Source organism: Manacus vitellinus, unplaced genomic scaffold (assembly GCF_001715985.3).
Source record: "Manacus vitellinus isolate BGI_N305 unplaced genomic scaffold, ASM171598v3 scaffold_22_pilon, whole genome shotgun sequence".
Lineage (NCBI taxonomy): Eukaryota > Metazoa > Chordata > Aves > Passeriformes > Pipridae > Manacus > Manacus vitellinus.
Genome location: NW_021939632.1, coordinates 13848727 through 13869927, shown reverse-complemented (window position 1 = coordinate 13869927; position 21201 = coordinate 13848727). Strand labels below are relative to the sequence as shown.

The 21201-nt window shown below is 36.5% G+C and overlaps 1 protein-coding gene across 4 annotated transcripts in view; it reads right to left on the bottom strand.

The window, feature by feature from the left end:
• DYNC1I2 (dynein cytoplasmic 1 intermediate chain 2) overlaps positions 1-21201 on the bottom strand; it is a 28263-nt gene that overhangs the window by 1556 nt on the left and 5506 nt on the right. For 2 of the 4 annotated variants that reach the window (XM_018075292.3, XM_018075295.3), the window contains 13 exons: positions 20643-20733; positions 16610-16669; positions 15240-15355; positions 6399-6488; positions 6011-6173; positions 5819-5918; positions 5198-5323; positions 4118-4264; positions 3701-3814; positions 3216-3349; positions 2083-2227; positions 1133-1273; positions 28-153 (listed from right to left, as the gene is read on the bottom strand). In XM_018075292.3, the coding sequence (XP_017930781.2) occupies positions 28-153; positions 1133-1273; positions 2083-2227; positions 3216-3349; positions 3701-3814; positions 4118-4264; positions 5198-5323; positions 5819-5918; positions 6011-6173; positions 6399-6488; positions 15240-15355; positions 16610-16669; positions 20643-20733 (1553 nt within the window). The remainder of the gene's footprint in view (positions 1-27; positions 154-1132; positions 1274-2082; positions 2228-3215; positions 3350-3700; positions 3815-4117; positions 4265-5197; positions 5324-5818; positions 5919-6010; positions 6174-6398; positions 6489-15239; positions 15356-16609; positions 16670-20642; positions 20734-21201) is intronic. The other 2 variants (XM_018075296.3, XM_018075294.3) reach the window with 1 other exon arrangement.

The following is a 21201-nucleotide window of genomic DNA, read 5'->3' as shown; positions in this document are numbered from 1 at the left end:
ACTTTGCACAATACATGGTATACATACCTCTCCCACATCATAAATAACTATTTGTCCCTCTGAATCACCCACAGCAATCTCTCTCCCAGAATGTGTCCATCTCACACGGTTCAGAGCAGGATTGCCCTCCACAGTGATGCTTGCAGTTGGTACCTATGTGGATTTGAAACACATTGCTAAAAATGCATCAGGTTTCCATAAGCTGTAGATTACAGAACACACCTACTCCCTCCGTGTTGTATCAAAAGAAGTTCCCAGCACTTCAACTGATGCGCAGTAGGCAGATCAGAGACTGCACACCATATAAAGACTCTCAGTGACATGACTGAAACAACACAGTTTCTGTCAAATGTTCAAATGTTCAAATGTTCTCTATCAAAAAGCACATCTGCACTCTTCCTGCGAGACAGGAGGCACAGACATGCATCGAAGTCAACAACAAGGAGCCCTGGGATCTCAAGAAGGATTATGACAGAGGGCAGGGATGAAATCAGGTTTTAGCACGTCAAGTCCTGTCCAAAAGGCTAGAACCAGGTAATTCCAATTTGAAGCCAGGGGCTGGCATATGGTCTACAACTTTCTTCTATATGTAGTTTTAAGAAGGTGAAATTTAAGTACTAAGTATCTGTCAGGTTTTTCCTCTGACCTACCTCCAACAAGTCTTGGAAAAGACTTATACTATAATGAAGTTCATAACTCATGCTGGAAAACCAAACATTCAGTTCTCTAAGTTGAGAAACAAATGACACCTTCCCTGCAGTATTACCATGGCAATAGGAACAACAGTGGGGTGTGGTAACAGGTTCGTTCACACTGTTAAGCTATAGGCTGACAAGGTCACAGAGTGGGAGATCTATAATCACTTTCACAAAATGGATCAGTGTTACACCAGTAGACGTTTTGCACTCTTGTCACAGGTAAAACAATTATTGCTGTTATTCATTGTAAGGAGTCATCTAAGTTGCAACCCTGTAATCAAAGAATGCAGTCTATTACACAGAAGCTACTTGAACTACAGAATATCTAAGAACAACAAAAAACCAAACCAAAACACTGTGGTAAACTCTTGACTTTTTTTTAAGTGTACAAACAGTTTTCCAGCTACATTTGACTGTTAACCTAACTTCCTCACCTCAGTATCATTGTTGAGATTCCACAGGTCAAGTCTGCCCATCCCATCCACACAGGCAAACAAGGCAGGGTGAGTTGGAGACCACATCACATCATAAACATAATCTGAGTTGTCTTCAAAGGAGTAGAGAGGTTTGTTATTCTGAAAAAAAGCAAAGATGAAAATGCAATACCCAAACCCTGCAATTCAAAATTATAAAGCTAAAGGGCAAACCAAAATAGAGAACTTCAACATAACTAAAAAGTAATTCACATTTTGACTTGCTTTAAAAAAATGCCTCTGCAGAAACCAGCCCAAAATTAATGCTATTATTAAAGGTATGCTTTCCAAAGCATGCAGCCCTTTTGCTGGCTGCTACTGTAAAACAATAGCAAGACAACATTTTAAAAGACTGTAAATTTAACACATTAAGAATCTTGTAAATCAAGCCAATGATAATTCACTGACAGCACTTCAGACTATTACTGGCAGATTCTAACTCTGCTTCCTCTGCTTTGCATTCTTCAGGGCATCAAACTGACAAAGAAGTAATTCTGGCAATGGGAATGACATATTTCAATTGTGAGCCTCATGAAGTTTAACTGACATCAGTTTTAATGCTGTCCCTTAGTCCTCCACAAAAATTGTAGCAAAACATTTGCCTTATGAATATATGAAGCAACTGACTTTACAACATGATTTACATTTGATTACATTGTAATCATTGTTGATAACAAAGGGCAGAAGGGTGAAAAGAATGGATCAGAAGTATACAAATGATGCACAAGCTGAAAGCAAAGCTTTATGTTGTTAACTGTAGTTTTGCTCATCAGCTGCCTCCTCTTTGCAGGACTGCAGCTAAGAACCTCAGGGATTTGACTTCAGGTTAGTGAACTGCCTTAAGTAGCTTACATTATAGCACCACCTTGTGTCAAGGGCTACGAAGAAAACCACTGAACTATCTAAGTTACCTTAGTTGTCCAAAGCTTTACTGTCCAGTCAAAAGAAGAGGTGACAAAAAGATGTGAGAAGTCTACAGGTCCAACTGCTGCATGGCAGTTGATACCTGTGATTGGTCCCTGGTGTCCTTCAAACATCTCACTGATTCCAGCTTTGCTGTTTCAGAATATACAACCAAGGTTAATTTATTTGGAAACTGTACATCTGCATACAGAGATAGCACTGAAATGCAATTTAAACATAGCCACAGGAAGATTTTGTTGCTTTATATGGATGTTACCTCACTGCAAAAGGCTTCACCACAGCAGGATCGCAGAAGACCAGGCTTGAAAACAGACCTTAAGTTCAACATCTATTTTCTACTAACCCTCAGTGCCAGAATATATCCCAGGGAGAAGAGACTCATTCAGCAGGTACCAGTCCACACATTTAACTACATTGTCCTCCAAGCAATAGCTAAAACTTCCATTCACACAAGGAACAAAATCCAGTCTTCGGGAATGAGCGTAAAACTCCCACTGATTTAAGGGAAGTTTATGGACACGGGGTTCAGACATAAACCAGTAACAATATATCCCTAATAGCCTCCTATCAGGAGCAATGAAAAAGAAGGGGGGGAACAGATGGGAAAGATGTTACACAAAAGTGATACAATTTTGGGTATTTTGGAACCAAAAAGCTGTGCAGCGAGGGTGATATGTATTTGAGATGAAACCTGGACACTCAATTGTATTTAAGAAAGCAATTGATAAGATACAGTCAAGACAATTTCAAAATAGATTGAACAGCAGGAGAACAGCTAGCCAATTTAAGATTTGTGCGTGATGTTACTGTACAATTATCTACAAAACTGATACGAAGTTTGGAATGTTCTGCTACAATTCAAATGAATAAAACCACAGTAACCTATGCTGTCCTCATCAACACAACTCATAATACCAATTCAATATTCCAACTTCTCCTGTTTTTAAGGAAGCTCTTACTCAGGAAAAAGTGTGCACTGCAATTCACAAACAGCTACTTTGAACTCCTTCAACACAAAGGAGGAAATATGCACTTTAAATAATTTTAGGAGTGTAAAGCATGCAGGGACTCATCTTTTCACTGTTTTTATTTCCTTTGAATAATTAAAGTTTGTATTCACCTGCCATGACGGCATGCAGTGTACACTGAGCCTTCTTCACTGCCAACAACAAAGTTGTTGACATCTCCAATAGGGAAAGACATGCAGGTAACAGCCACAGCCTTGGACTGCTTGTGAACCAGTTCCATGCTATCCTGTAGTGAAAATATCAGCAACTTAATTTATGAAAAGAAATATTAACACCTACAAAATCATTTAGATTTTGCAATAGGAAGGGGTTTTTATTTCACTTGTATAGATTGGGCAGGAATAAGGAAGTTTTCTTATTAAAATTGTTTCCACCACTAATAAAAGTGCAACAAAAATATACAAAAGGATCAACAGAAAATATTTGATTCCACAGGTGGGCAAATATTTTATCAAATATCAAGCTATTTTAATTCTGGGTGTTGGGAAACTGTTGATTACTGTTTCTAAAGTTAGTTAAATTTTTTTACAAAATATTAACCTGGAATAAATACTGTATATATCCAAAGTTATCTTACCTGTGGTTGGGACAGCATGTCCAGACTCCAAGAGCATATTTTCCCATCAGTTGAGATACTAATCAAATTATGAGCATTCTGGGTCCCAACAACATTCACACAGTACACTGGGTGCTAAGAAATGTAAAATACTATCAGAAAGGAATTTACAGGTAATAACTGGTTCTGATATAATTAACATACAGTAAAATATACAACTTCACCTTTTAACAAAGCATAAAAGATTGAACAGATTGTCAAAAGTACAAATACTCCCCTATAAAACTGATACTTATTTTTCTGACACTTTGATAATGCTTAAATGTTCATGTCCATATTTTGGACATTCAGAAAAATCAATCAAGTGCACTGGACAGTTTCCTAGACATTAAACACATCTCAACATGGCACAGTCCTTAAAGATATTTCACCTCCTACCGTGTGAGCAGCAGCTGACAGTGGAGTTCTCTGCACTGGGGTTCTCTTATTGCTGCGATTATCCCACAGCACTATCTGGCCTGAGTATGTGCCACCAACCACCAGATTGGGATGGAATTTTGCAAATGTAGCTGACATCACTGCTGACTGACAGGAAGAAAAACAAACAGCAAAATATACATAAACGATCATTCAATGACACTATGTCTAAAGAAAATGAGGACAAATATCAGAACAAGTTCTTTGCCTAGATTTATTCAATGCACTGTTTCAGTGTCCAATGAACTTAAGGATTCACATACCCTTTCTGACCCCTCAACAGTCTTTTTATCATTATAAAATGAAGTTTTCCTTGTCTTTTCTTTCACATGCATACATCTGTATTCCTCTGAGCACAGTTTGTTAGCAAAGGAAGGCCCAATAACCCACAAAATTTTGATAATGTTTTGCCAAATTCTGTGCTTATTTTCTTAGAGAATGTAGAAATACATTTTGATACAACAAAGTTACTTCTGCAATCTGGGCTTTGACAGTAACGTGACAACTTGAGGTTAAATTTCAATTCAACTATGTAATTTTTCAAAACAACAGAAAAAAAGTGGCTATCTCAGGCTTGGCATAATGGAAGAGATTTGCATGTTTTTATCTTTCAGAAAACTACTAGAAAACTTTCATCTGCCTTTTTCTTGATGCATATTTCTAGTTTTCATCCTTGCTCCATCTCCTCAGGCTATCTTCATTTTATTCAGTAAAATAAGCTGTAGTAGTATATGCAATCCCACTCAATCCCCTTACATACAAACCTTTGTGGTTCAACCATTACACAAGAAGACTTTTTTATTTTTTAAATAAAGTAAGAAAATCAGTTCTCAAACATGACTGAACTCTGAATGATGTCAGAAATTCTGAAACAGGATAATGTTTCTCAGCCACGATCTCTAGCTATCAACATCTGTTGGCAAATAAATGTGATTAAAGTGAATGCCAGCCCAATGAAATTATTATATTGACAAACATCAGGAAGGTACTTGTCCAAATTCATCATGATAAAATCTCGAGCCTTTCAAGACAGAATCATACCTGGCAGTGAAAGACATACTCTGGGGTAGTTTTCTTGTACTTCATATTCCATACAAGGGCGACCCCATCAGGCTCGTGAGGTGCATCCTCATTGTTGTTGTAAGAGGCTACAAGTAATTCTGGGTACTGCACAGTAAGTGGAAAAAAAAACTCAAAGTAAGGAAGATGACAAGCTAATGGTTCAGATAATCTAGAATCTTTGCTTTCTTTCACCAAAATAGGGTTAAAAAAATCACCTTACATTACAAATGAATGAAAAATTGTCAGTTAAAACTGTTACTAATTTAGTTCATAAAACAGCATTAATGTACACATCAGTTCTTTCATCATAACTTGCTTTTAACTGTAAAACCCAGTACTTTTAAGTGAGCTTTCTTTTCAGGGAAGCTCGGAGTTACCTTTAAGTAGTCCATAAACCAAAAGCAAATATGCCAAAGACTTTTTTCATAATACAAACCTTTTGCTACTTTTCACAAAAGTTTAACAGCTCTGTCTACTTTTTGCAAATCGTGGCAAGAACATATTTAGAAATGCAGCCTGTATCAACTGTACTTCTTATTTGAGTCAAATACACAGAACAACTTACAAAGGTAACTGTTTAATCTAAGCATTATTTCTTACCTGAGATGACCAGTCCAAACAACTGACAACACGATGCTTTGACCAACGTTCATCAAAAAACTGCCTGTTTAATGACAGTTTTGCTCCTGCTTGAATCTCTCTATAAAGAGAATTAGGAGATATTAATCTTAGATCATTTTTTCAATTAAAAGTATTGGACATTCACAGGGAAGTATTCAACATTCACATTACCCTTCTTTGTCCTCTAAGTCTCTTCCACTGTAGTCAAAGAAAATGTTGATTTGCTCAGAAAGGGCTCTTTCAACAATCCTTGTGGAGTGATCAAAGAAACTTAAAAATTCTTCAGAATGCAAAATTTGTTGTTTTTCCTCTTCTGTAAGTTCATGAGGGGCAGCTGAAAAAAATTTATACATACGTTTTCTGAACCGCATGCTTTCACCAATTCTTTTCAAGAAAGAAAAACGAGTATTTATCATGATTTAAAATAATTTTTACATTTTATATTTTGCTAGCTGATTGATATTTAACAAATTAATTTTAAATTAATGGAACAAAAAGTTAAAAATGTATTGATGCCTTTCTTTACAGCACACTGAGAATGTCTTGAGGTAAACTGTACCTTCTTCCTCCTCCTCTTTTTTTAATGTTTTTTCTTCCTCAGGTTCGACTAATGGTTTTGGTGCAACGACATCATCTTCCTCTTCTTCATCTAAGGAGAAACATTATGGTGAGACTGTCAGTGTTTCTAAAGAGTAACAGTAACATTCCATATGAATCTCAAATAAGCTGAGGTAAAACGGTATCATGCAGCTTAAAATGGTTGTATTTGTAAAATGCAGTCCCCAGGATAACATTATCACAACCAAAATATCATTGGAATACTGTCTACACCTGGGTTTTAGTTGCACTAAATTATGTAGTTGCATAAACTGAACTAAGACACATAAGAAATTGTAAAGAATCCAAAGCAGAAATCTCTTACAGGCATTCATGATTCCACACAAAACCATGTGGTGGATGCATGTTCTGTGTAACATATTGACACATTAATGCTGCAGAATAAAGAAAAATCAAGTGTCTAAGTCTACAGAGCAGCTGCTTATCTGTGATCTGAAACCATCAGAGTCTAATGGGTCTGCACATGGCATGAAGATGGCTTACATTAGCTTTCAGGTTGCTATTCCGAGAGGCAAATTTTGCTAAGGATAATAGCAGAGAGATTACATTTTTTCTGTCATTCTAGATGCAAGTCTCATTATCTGTATCATGTTTGGCAATGAGAACTTTACAGGAAAATGTGTTTTCCCTAATTGCAATGAATAACAAAATGTTAATGTTCGGGAATACTGACAAGGCTTACAGCACTTTCTGCATTTCTACATTTTATTCTTCGAATACTGTAAACCAGAAAATACCTTTAAATTACTTAGTGTTGTGGAATATGTGTTTCCTGGCTTTTCTTCATCCACTTTCTAGAATAAGCTTCTGAAAAGATTCTTTTTATTGGTTAAACAGCTATGTCATCTGCTTATAAGGGAATGGCAGCAGGAGACTGCTGCATGCCTCATCACAAGTAATGAGACAGTATTCAACAGGGACTAGGCTTGTTTGTTGCAGCCTCTCCCTGACCCATCTTCAAAGTTATCTAACACAAAAACTAAAGGAAAAAAAAAATCCACATGCGTGCACACAAAAAGGGTTAAAAAAAAAAGGGGGTGGTTAAGGGATGGGAACCAGCTGCCAAGCCACGGTCCCAGCAGCCAGGCCAGCTGACTAGATAGCAACAACCAGATGGTACTGCTAGGATTGTCTCTCTACTGTGAGGTGGCAATGGGATGGCACAACATTTTTCTGCCTGACTGCTTCCAATCATGTCTTTCCCCAATGGCAAGCCTGTGCAATTACCAGCACTCCAGGAGGTCTACAGACAAGCCTTTACCCTGCAAACAAAATACAGCTTGTAGGCCATACCAGCTGCCAAACCACACACATAGTGATAGGTTTAAAGAGGTCTGAAAATCTTTCTAACTCCATAGTATAGGCAATAAAAATATAACTGTACCTGCAGGAAAGAAAGCTTTAAATGACACTGTATAATGCACACAATAATACAAACTCCAACTTAATCAAAATGATAATGACGTATGCCAATCCTACATTACTTGAAATTGAGCGATTTTTATGTTCTGACAAGTTTACAGAACTAGGATAAATGGCATGAATGATTTCAATATATGCTCATACTTTTGAACCAAATGGTGAAGGTTAAAATCTTTCCTTTCAAGGGCCTCAATCAGCCACAAAGGAAAACAGTAATCACTGTCTTTTCAGCCAGCCCAACCGCATTTGTCAGCCCTTTCTCCGTCAATGCAGCCAGAGCAATCAACCTGCCAAACATTCAGAATGGAAAAACAATCTGAAAATACAGGGTATAATGCACCTGCCAGTGAAAATGGCCATTTCAAGAAAAGCTAGTGATCTCAGTGACCCTGCTGAGGAGGCGGTGGTGCAAAGGGGAAAGAACCCGTAAAAGAATTCTTAGTGATCTCCACTCTCTTGCACATTGACACTTCCTTACAAAGCATGCCAATTACAGCTTTTGTGCTACTTAAAAAAAATGAAAGCTTTTTTGGGCAAAATAATCACGCAGAGAAACAGAAAGACACTGCTCCTTTTTAGATGGATTCGCATGTACAGCAGACTTGTAACCTGAAAACTGTATAACTTATAGCCATTCTAAAGAATGGAATTCTTAATGTCAAATCACTATAGGTATGAACAATGATTAATTAAAAAATGTAATATGAGTTAACATATATGGATTTTAAAAACAACAAATACAGGACCACATATTCACGTTACAGTCACTTCAATAAAAATCCCCCTCTTGTTCACTCTGCCAATCAATCTTGCAGAATTAAATGATGCCTTCAAATTTATAGATTTGGTTTTGGGTCACCCTGGATACATTATTCTAGCTTTGAAAGTCCCAAATTAGAAATTTCAGCCCAACCCCCCATTAGTCATACTACACTGATTCTAAGTACCATTTTCAGTGACAGGAGTCAACTTCTTGTCAAAGTAGACGGTCAACCCCTTAGTGCTAAGTGACCTTCTAATCTACATATTTTATTCAAAAGATCATATAGTTGATTGCTCCTGCCTTTTAATGTTTGAAACATAAATGGCATATATTATACAGAGCTCTAAATTCCTTCATAGTACTTTCACTGCATACAGCCAGCTGATATTACTGCATTTAAATGCAGGATACAGCACTTATTTTAATATTCTCGAAGTATCAGACTTGAAATTGAACATGTCATCTCACTGATTTATCTGTAACTACATAAATCTAAAACCTTCTGCCTAAAAAAGTCATATGCAAACTTTCTCATTCAGGGATCTGTAGGGGAAAAAAACCCAAAACAAAAAACCCCCACATATACAAGTTCTTGACCTTATTATCCAAAACTAGAATGCTTCTTATCCAAACCTGGGATGCTTTCTCAGAGAAGTTTACGATCAAAAAAGGAAGCATTAAACTATTGGACTACAAAAGAGGTAAGAAATGTTTGTTTTAATTACTTTTCTTGTGTCTCCTTTATCTTGAATTTATTTGATAACAAGCAAGATGCTGGAATTTGCAAGGAATTGGTATAATAATAATGTATCACCCAAAGACTGAAAGGTTGGACACACTATTTCTGAAAAAGTTCCACATTTATGAAGTCAAGAACCACAATACAGTTGTGCACTGCATTTATTTCAAGTCAGCCAGCTCAATTTGGAAACCTTAAGGGAACTTCCTAACTTCATCCCTCTTATTCATTATTGACTGTCCCTACTGGCATTTTATGCCACTTCAATTGTCAGTATACCAAATACAATTTCAGATTTAAAAAAGGCTGCTAAGACTAGGAAAAGTCATAAGGCCATGAAGACAGGAAATGGGACTGTCACATCAACATATTAATGAATATTCATTATAATATGCTAAGGGATTTACACCATATTGTTTCTGACAGGCGAACAGGGGATCTAAGGTTACAAACTGAGCAGCAAAGTAGCTGCTATTTTTATGCAATCTTTAATGGCAACAAATTTCTTGTCAATGAATGCTAAAAACAGATTTAATGAACCACTGAATTTTTACTTTGAGTTAACATCGAAATTGTGATGTATTTTGGCAAGACAGAAAGAAAAGCAGTGCTATAAATTAGGCTGCACCTAGCAATAAACACTGTAGAGTGCAGTTCCAGTTGTCTGAGTAATCTGTTGCTGCAGAGTAGGTTAATCAAAGTTAAATCATCTGTGAAATGGGTGGCTTTTGTTAAGCTGAATGTCTTCATATCAAGTTTTCCCATCTATATTTCACTGTACATTTAAAGGCATGTACTAGATAATACAGAATCACAGAATATTCTGAGTTGAAAGGGACCCACAAGGATCATACACAAATATACAGAGGTCTGTTATTATTATTAAAATATTAAAATGCATAAATGCTACATTCATCATAACAGCATCCAAGAACCAAATCCTATACACCATACTGTTATTACTCTGCTTAATATTTTAATTCTATGTCTTGGAGACATTAGCAGACAATTATTCCTCAAAGAGTGGAGCTAATACATTAATACTGTCTGCCTTAATTGTGACAGCTGAGCAAAACCATATTCCCCTATATCCCATCTTTCTTTGAATTAATGACTTCAAGGACTCAGAACACATCTTTACTGGGCATATTGGTGACTAATTTCTTTCCACGTGATTTTGAACAATATATTATCAAATCACAAAGGAAGAGATCAAATAGTATAGTAGAGACCAGTGTAGCAAGATGTATAGATAAGAAAAAAAGAATTAACACCAATGATTACAATACTGCGTGTAGTGGCCAACATAGAGCCTGCAGAACATTAAGACATACCAGAGTTCACATCTGAATTACATCTTTGTTGTTGAAACAATTTCTGCCGCCTGCTAGAAAAAAATGAGTCAAGGAATGGAACATAATTTCAAATGTATTTTCAGACAGTAGATCTGAAAAATCCGTTGCCAAATAGAGGTTAAATAACAGCCCTAATAACCAGCTGACCACACCAAAATTGAACAATGAGAGAAGCAGGAGAAATGTTACACACAGCATCAGTGAGAAATAGCAGAAAAGGGGATGTTAGAAAAAGGATGCTGCGGAATGAAGCAACCTAAACACTGTATGTTCATGTTATGATCATGACAAGTTACTGAAGTGTAGTAATGGCATACAGACAGAGACACTCAGGCTTAGTTTATCAAGTAAGGGAGAACAGCATCAAGTATGGCACAACACTTTTACCAAGCCAAAAATAATTTAATTGGTCTCTAAATAAAAAAGATGGTCATCATTACTGTATGTACAGAATGACAAAACTCACCAAAACAGAAACAGAACATGCCAAAAGAACACAGAAAAAAAAGGACCTATTTTCTCTGCTATATTCCTCAAAACAATGAACCATTTCATCATTTCATTTCATTTCTTTTAGGTAACAAATACAGCTGCTACAGGAAAGGAGGGTGAAAACTAAGGCTATTGAAAATTTAAGAGAAAAAAATCAAACTAATAGTGTGAGGAAAAACACCCCAACAAGTATTGCAAATTTACCTTCTAAGTGTACTTTGGATGTGGGCATCTTCCTATAGTGAAACATGTTCATCTTCCTATATGAAACATGTTTATTAACTTCAATTAATGGGGAAGTTTAAGATTCCATAGAGTTCAGTATACAGTGAATGACTTCCTGTGACAAAATACTTACCACTCTAAATAAGATTCAACCTATAATCTCAGTGAAACTGACTTCTAGGAGACCCCAATTTTATTGTTTTACAATAAAAAAGACTTAATCTTCCTAAGACAGGCAGTTTCTCAAATACTTCGAGGTCATAATAAATCAACATATTAGTACTGCACTAAAATAATGGAAGTTCCAAGAACTGTTAGCACACCCAAGGAAGCTGTTCATCACCCAAGGAAGCTGTCACATTTCAAAATTAATTTAACTGTTACACTGAATCCAAAACAGGCATTTCCAAATGCCAACTTTTAGTTGAGGACATGAAGTCTCTCCTATTTAACTTACTTGGTATGTGTTGCCATTTCCATAACAACTGGAAACTGTTTTAAAACTAATTTACTTCTATTTCCTATTTATCTGTCTCTGGTGGGACAGACTAGTTGTAGTTTGAATGTTTCCTAATTCAGATTCCAATACAACTACAAAACCACTGTGCCACACAGAATTGGATCAGAGAGAACTATTTAATTTGGTGTTTTGTTGTGGGTTTGTTATTTCCTCCCCCCCGCTTCCAAATCGGTGTTAGCACAATAAAACCTACAGCACAAGTGGACCTAAACCTGCAGAACAACTGCACAGCATATCTAATAAAACTGCTTCTATCTTCCTTTATTCAAAAGCACAGCTCCAGCAGCATTTTAAAATCTCGAGATATATTAATTAAGGGTCTGGTTCACTTCATTTTATACGGAGGTGTGAACACTGGATCTAACCGAGCTCAGATGCAACTTTGTTCCTGTATGTAGGGGCAAATCCAGTTGCAAGCTCCACTTTCAAGTGTACTTTGCAAGGTAACTTTGTTTACAGTATGTGCTCTTAGATAAATAAAAACCACGACAACTCAGATTGTGAGAATAAGAATCTATAAGCCACATTTTATAGAATTTAAATTTATCTAACTGCACCCAAAAATTCAGCATATTGCTTTTGTCAATTGTTTTTAAAGAGTTCAAAGTTTTCTTCCCACAATAAAAATCTCTTACCTAGTGACTCCTTTTTTGGAGGCAGCATGATTTACTCTTTTATTAAGCCTATATCCTATTTGTGTTGTCATTGTAAAATGTGAACACAGAGCTTAATTATGAATGTATTCATGCAGTCTTAACATAGACCTTAAAAAGATCTTTGACAATAATATGATGAAAAGGTACCTGTAAGCACACATACATTAAAAAATTTATGATGGCCCTAAAGAAATCAGTATTTCTAAGGTGGAATGGATCAGGAGACAACACATGTATTAGAGAGCTTTCTGGTAAATGCAGAAATAAAGATGACCACCTTTCCAACTGCACTACAGTAAACCTCAACTACAGCCTATCCACTGTGAAACTCGGATCATACAATCCCAAGCAATTTCCACTGTCAGCAGGCAGCAGAAATAAAACTCTTCAAGCACATAAACTATGAACTGAGTGTTCAGATTCCATGAACCTGACAGAGGAAAGAAAAAGAGACCTGAGGGATTAGAGAAAGGAAACGTTAAGGTCATAGGAGAAATGAAAGCAGGAAAACCCTAAACACTTATCTGTGCAGGGATACAGACAAAATGAAAAATGGAAAAGAAGCACAGTTAGCAAAAAAGCATATCCTCTGGCTCTCTGAATAATGAAGTTTGGAAGATATATCCTTGCATAAATACCCAAAAGTTCACATACTAAAGAGCAGGAAAATGCAAAATTATGAATTTAGAATTAGGTACTAAAATTGCTAGCAAAGACACATACTCAAAGTCAGTCACATTAAACTACCAAGAGATTGTGTTGTAGAACTACACACAAGTCAGGTCAAGACTAGTATTTTCGTTTGCAGCTAAATTCAAGTATTTCAACATTGTAAAGCAAATTTATTAACTAACCACATCTTCTTTGGAAAAATTTATTTTCTGAAAAGCAAACAACTCAGAAAGAAAGCCCATGTTTAATGGCTGCATAAGGTAATAAATAAATTAGTTCCTTCTTTTAAAACTCAAAGTACAAGTGCCAGGTATAAAAATCCAAATTCTTAAGAAGCAGGGGGGTTAATTGCTAAGTTGGTGTAAGGATACACAGCCTTCAAGATGGCTTGGGTTGCAAGTGACCTTAAAAGATCACCTAGTTCCAACTTCCCTGCTGTGGGCAGGGATACCTTCTACTAGACCAGGTTGCTCAGAGCTCCATCCAGGCTAGTCTTGAGCACTTCCAGGGATGGAGCAGTCACAGCTTCTCTGGGCAACCTGTGCCAGTGCCTCACCATCCTCAGAGTAAAGAATTTCTTCCTAATATCTAATCTAAACTTACCCTCTTTCAGTGTAAAGCCATTCACTCTAGCCATGTACCCCTACAGGTAACAGAAGGCTGCTATAAGGTCTTCCTGAAGCCTTCTCTTCTCCAGGTTGAACAATCCCAATTCTTTCAGCCTTTTCTAATAGAAGAGGTGTACCATCCCTCTAATCATCTTGGTGACACTTCTCTGGACTTGCTGCAACAGGTGTGTGTCCCTCCTCTGCTGGGGACCCAACAGCTGGATGCAGTACTCCAGGTAGAGTCTCAGGAGAGTGGAGAAGAGGGCCAGAATCATCTGCCTCAATCTGCTGATCTGCTTTTGATGCAGCCCAGGACACATTTGGCTTTCTTGGCTGCAAGTGCACATTGGTGGCTCGTGTCCAGCCTCTCATCCACCAGCACCCCAAGTCCTTCTCAGCAGGGCTGCTCTCAGTCTGTTCATCCACCCAGCCTGTGTTGATACTGGGGGTTGTCCCAACCCAAGTGTACTTGGTGTTGTTGAACCTCAGGAGTTTCCCATGGCCCCACTTCTAGAGCTTGTCCAGGTCCCTCTGGATGGCATCCCATCCTTCAGGCATGTCAACGACCCCACTCAGCCTTGTGTCACCTGCACATTTGCCGAGAGTGCACTCAATTCCTTTGTCTATTAACAAAGGTATGAAATAACACTAGTCCCAGTATGGACCCCTGAGGGACACCACTTGTCACTGATGTCCACTGGGACTCTGAACCATTGACCACTACCCTCTGGATACAGCTGTTCATCCTATTCTTTATCCAACTGACAGTTCACCCACCAAATCCATCTCTCTCCAATTTAGAGAGAAAGGTGTTGTGGGGGACTGTGTCAAAGGCCTTACAGAAGTCCAAAGAGATGACATGTGTAGCCCTTCCCTTGTCTGCTGATGTAGTCACTCCACTGCAGAAAGCCAGTAGGTCAGTCAGGACTTGCCCTTGGTGAAGCCATGCCAGTTGTCTCAAATCACGTCCCTGTCCTACATGTGCCAGGTTGTGTGTGTATTCTAAAACATCATAAATGCAAAATATATCCCATTTATTTATCAGCTGTCAGCTAATTAAGCAACTCAGTGTCTAATCTGAACAGTTACTAGGAGTGTGAAAATACCATGTATTAGTAGTAAGAGTGACGTTAAACAAGATGCGGAATGACAGTTAGCAAGACCTGTAAGAATTTAATAACAGAATTTATATCAACTATCTCACATATCAACCTTCATTTACCTTATTAAGTTTCAAGATCACAAATGCTGGTTTTAATTCAGCCAGTCATCGTTATTATAACCAAAGAAACCAAAAAGTAACTTAGGTAGTAATAAGTTAATCATTCACCTTCCTTTGGCTGAGTCATAACAGGTGTTTGCGTCTCCTTTGTATATGTAACAACTTCTCGAGGAGGAAAGTCAACTTGTGTAATTTTGGCCATTCCAAGTTTAACAGGTCCACGTCTAAATAAAATTAATACAGAAATCAGAAAAAAAAAATTAACTTTATTAATTATTTCATATTTTGCCCACAATACTACCCAAGTCATCCTGTCACAGCACTGCTTAGTCAAACGTAAATCCAGTGAAAGCTCAGCTCTGAAGAAGTCACACAATTATGACTAATATCTTATCATTATTATTTTAAATCAGCTATTTATACATCTGTGACAAAAAGAAACATATGCATACATAAATATCTGGACTGTAGGACGTAATTTTAAATTTTTGCTCTTTCCGTTTGACCAGAGTACTGCCACATATATGACACATCCCTATTTTCAGTGGAACAGATCTGCTGACAAGTCATGTTTATACAGCAACAGTTCTAGGATTTTAAAGTTTGCAAACCAACCTAGTTATTCTGCAGGAAAAAGCATTTCCTAGTATTTTAACTTTGCTGCCCTTTTTTTGTTCAGCTCTAACACAGTATTTAGAATGCAGAACTGCAAGTTAACCTGAAATTCACACTGACAAGTGATTTATCCATAATATGTTATTCCAGAGCACAATACTGAAAACCTCTGAGCTTTCTGGCTTTAGTTTATGGAAGATCCTATAAAGGTAGATATAGCTAACATCAAACTACAATATATAATGTACTTCCAAAACTGGCACAAAATTATTTCAGTCATTGTAGCTTCCTATAAAAGCTAATTGCAGTATGTCCTGTAATAATACTGCAATGATCCAACAATTTACCTATATCAAATTGAGTTTTTTATTATCTACTCCTTTCCTAAGAGAAAAGTGGAAGAGTAACACCTTTTGAAAGGTTTTGGTGAGCAGAATCATAATTCTTAGAGCACAATACAGGTTCTAGTAAGTGCTTATAATGAGATACAGCTTTTATAAACATATTTATAAGAAAAGACGGGAGTTGCTCTGTTTTTAAATGCAGTCATTCTAACTTTTTTATATTAAATAAATTACTCCCTAAAGTTTACATTTTGTCAAAGAAAGACTCAAAGGAAAACACAAATAAGTTATTAGAAATAAGCATCTAATGTATATTAAATAATATAAAAATTTCCCATTAAAAGCAAATTGTGCTAGGTCTAGGGACAGTGAATTTCTATTACTTACAGAACAGTTTCTTAACAACAACAACTTGAAGTCTTAAAGAAAAAATAGGCTCATATATATAATATAAGTATAATAATATACATATTATCCATAAGCATATGAAAGAGGGAATATAAGAAATCTATGCAATACCCCAGATCGGAATCAGAGTGGAGCTGAAGAACTGATGGATCAGTATCCCAATGCAGCGTCCTGATACCCCAGGTTGAACAATCATGCAGCATTAGCAAAAAAGGCCAGAGATTAGTGAAGCAAATACACACTATAAAATTCTAGAGTTACAGCAAGCTTATAGTTATTTCATTATTCACAAGAAACGAGGCAATGCAACATCAGTTATGGGAAATTCAGCACTCAGTGCAATAACACATGCAGTAATTATAAAAGTTAAGAAGCAAACACAGAATTCAGAGCTATCAGCAAAGAATTAAACTATTTTAAAGACTGAAAGTTAAAGACCTGCAAAAAATGTAGCTCTTATGAAAGGCAAATAAAAATACTGACAAGAACCACTAGAAACTTCACATTCCTTTTAAAATCTGTTCAAATTTGTTCATGTCATATGAAGACAGATTTGTTAACATAATGCAAACTTGCCCAGAGCAGTAAATATGTGGAGGAAACTGTCATATTGGTAAAGGAAATGAGTCAACACATAAGCCTTTTGGTAGTGGGGTAAAAAAGCATTTCCACTGGGATAGAGAACTGCTAGAGTTTCCAAGATGTGACATCGCAGTAATTATGGGTTAAGCACTGCCTTGGGCTTGTAAGTGTCATCTGAGTTAGAGCCAACTCCATTTAAGATACTTAAAATCTCTTAGAAATAGTGGGCTTTGGATTAATAATACGTTTCAAAGTCATGTGGAATAATGAACAGAATGGATCTATTTCAAGTCGCTTTTGTATCAGAAGAAATATGAAGGGGGAAATCAATATTCCCTCCCCCTTCATTTTTCATCCTTTCTTCACAAATTTTCATGTAGTCTGTTGGCTGCTATCAGGCTTGGGCAGAATTTTAAAAACACACTTGTAAGAGATTAACAGATTAACATGCATGGTTTTTTCTGAAATTCTCAGATGTTATTATATATATATATAAAAATACCATATTTTTGAATAAAGAAAATAAGTAATTTTACATTTTCAACCCATACATGGTAACTTTCCTATAAATCAGGTGCAGAATTCCTAAAAGCAAAGTTGATCTGAAAAATGTACACACAATCCCATAAAAGCTCATAAATATGAGTGTCATGCACTACCTTGTTCTTGTAGAAAGTATGCATTAGAAGTATTAATCATAGTTTAATTAAGAATTATAAATCCACTGTCTTCATATCTAGCAAATCAATTGCATCCACAGCAATAACTTCACACCTATATCTCCAAAACCTTTTCATATCTTTTGTGCATCAGAAAACACATGATTTTAGCCTGAAGTCAATTAGTTTGAGTATACTTATTTGTTACATCTCTGCTATCATTCTTGCCCAAAGAGAATTAAGCTTGGAGTTTAATCTGGTGCCTGAGACTTCAAGCTGTATATTGCATTTCATGTTCAACTATAAGCAAAACCAAACCACCACCCAAAACTTCACGTTGCAAAGGGTAACTTAGCTAGAGATACAAATGTTGCATCACCACAATACTTGTCAAACATTTTCTCAACTTTTTCAATCCCATTTGAGAGGAACCTGGGGAAAGGGCTACAAATCTAAAAGGCTCCAACGTTTGCACCTGCTTAAGATCTAGCCCTTACTGAGGTAGCTTTCCTGCTTTCAAAGCACCCTTTTCACTTTCAAGAGTTGTTGCAGTGGTGCCAGGGACAGTCTGTCTTTTAAAATAGTTGAAGTCAACAAGCAGTGCAGGATAAACAATTAAATGTTTCTCAGAGATATTCTTTTAAAATAAAGATAACATTCTGAGATAAAATTCAACTATTACATATGTGCCAAAATGATGTAAACCACTGTTTCTTTAGTTTTCCAGTTGTTTGTTATGCCTTGAGTTAAATGAATTTATCTACAAGCTTCAGTTAACAGAAGTGCCCATTCTTCCACATATGCCTGAACTTCCCTGTATCCAGGCACATTCCTAATGCTTCCTATATCTCTAAAAAGTCTTTTTTGCTTCTGAACTAGTTCTATTAAGCATCCACCTAGCCAAAAAGTAAACCAACTGTATTAATTTCTAGTCTTAAACTTATACTCTTAACTGAGGAAAAGGAAAAAAACCAGGCTCAAACTAGGAAACAACTCTTTACTGATGAAAACAAATCAAGACAGATGGAAGTAACAGCAGGAACAGTCTGAACACTGTTCTACTAATTAGTAAAAGAGTTACTGACAAGATTCAGCATCACAGAAACAGCCTTCTAACACATCTCATATTGATATGAGTCACCTGTGAAATACCAGAAAAAAGACCAAGTGATATCAAAGAGTCCAACTTTCAGGTTCAAATGTATGGGTATGTTAGAAATGTATGAACTTGTACTAACAGTCTGGGACACAGACACCTCTTTCCCGGGGGAGAGGAAGAGTATTATCCAGTGGTCAGAGAATAAGCAAGGGGACTCTTAGAGGGACTCTATAATGCCTTCAGTTTAGCTGTACATTCATACCTCCATGCCTTTAATACCACAATCTTGACACAGATTTAAAGTTTGAAAATGCATGAAGCTACTGAGGCTTAGGGTATGAGTTTTCTCAGGGTTTCATAAGAAAATGTATGCATACAACACCGTGTTACTATGTTTGAGAACATACAATCAGAGAGCACAGTGCACTGATGAGGTAGAAACAAATTTACCACACAACATGGTGTTCAGTTACAGGTATGTGGCCTATACATACTGTTTCATACTGAATTTAAATTAGGTATGAATGGGAAAAGTTCTTTTCTTTTTAAAAAGTTATCATCAAATACTTCTTGTTTATTCTTCCAGACGGTGAATTTAAATATAAAATTACTATTTAATAAGCAATAATCACAGATTTAAAATAATTAAAATCTGCTTGTTACTCAGTTAAGGAACAATTACATTGGTTCTTAATTACCATGATGGACAAACAAGATCACACGTGGGCACTGTTAAAAAAAAGTTTGGGTTCATATTTGCTGCCTGATGTATTCTCTGTTTTAACATAATGATTTCTACTTAGAAATAGGCACCATAAAACTGCTGTTCAGGCCATTAACATTTTGAATATTTGCAGATTAAGACTGTATATAATTAAGAATGCATGATCCACATGTATACAAGATGTCACTGAAGTCTTTTTAAAAGATATTTCAAAGTGGTCTAAATACTCATTCCTTCTCCAAAACAAGTACTCATATAAGATCAAAAGTAACTGATGATAACTGCTGAGGTTATTGTGCTTTAACTAAATTTCATCCACAATGCATATTCAGTAAATTTTAAGTGCAGGAACTTAATTTGCTGAGAAAATATCTTACCAACATTAACAGGCAGCTACTGCTCTTATTCGCAGATCATGCACAGGAAACAGCAGAAATACCCTTTGGAAGTAGTGTTTCCCACCTTATCACCACTTTGAATATATAACAGAAATATTTATCTGACTCTACAGCAGCCTGTCTCAAATCATCATGTACAAAGAAATGGTCAAATAGATGGGGCAAGTATTGGCAAAGAAAAAAAACCAAAATGACTGTGGCTGCATTAAGATGGTGTTATGGTTTGGCAAAATAAGAGAGATTGCAAGTGCTGTAGTTGTGTTACACAGATGGCTGCAAAATGAGAAATATGGTTCTGAGTAAGGAAAAATTAAAACCAGAAGTAATGCAAAGTCTGTAGACATTGTCTTTTATTAGACCAACTAGGACTGAGGAAAAAGGGAAGTACACTACCATTCATACACACCCTTCTTTAGAAAAAGCTGGAAGAGCCCAGAAGTTGGACTTTTCCAGTTTGCTGTTGTCCCAAGACATTCATTCTACTTTAAACTTGCAAGTTTAAACAACTCCACTGCATTGTAGTTGCACTTCAAATTTTAAAGTAAAGCACTTCTGCAAAACAATCCTGTACACTGTAACCTCATACTATTATAATCAAGTAACTGATCTTGACTCCTTCTGAAGCTTAATTATCCAAAATACAAGTACTGAGCAAAGCAACACGACAAGGAGAGCGACGTACCTCGATCCAACAGCACCATCTCCGGAGTCCTGGCTCCCAGCCTCGCTTGGCGTACTCACGGATTTGGAAGACGGAGAGGTAGGAGGAGGGACTAAATAGTGAAACAGACAGGTATCCGCTGTTACTACTCGCAGAGGTTGCACGGCTTAGGATGTTTTCAAATTAATTTAAAATGAAGTATTAAAAAAAAAAAAGTGATGGCAAACAAAAAGAATACATGGATGAAAATGAACAGCAGAAAGAGAGGGGAAAAGACAATGTTAACAATTCATGCTGGACTTTCATGCAATTGTTTGGCATTTATGCATCTGGGGCATACAAAAAAAAACATGGAGCGAAAGACATTTAAGAGAAAATGAACTGAAAAAATATCTTTAAACTGAACTTTTGACAAATGATGACATCGATTTTCAAAGGGTAATTTCCATGAGATCACGTTGCTTAAACATAAAAAAGGATAGTTGTTAATACAGCTTTGACATCAGTCTTTGTTAAAAATTAGACAATGAAAGTGTTAAATTGGCAATGTTGTTTCAAAATATGTGATCACTAAAACGTG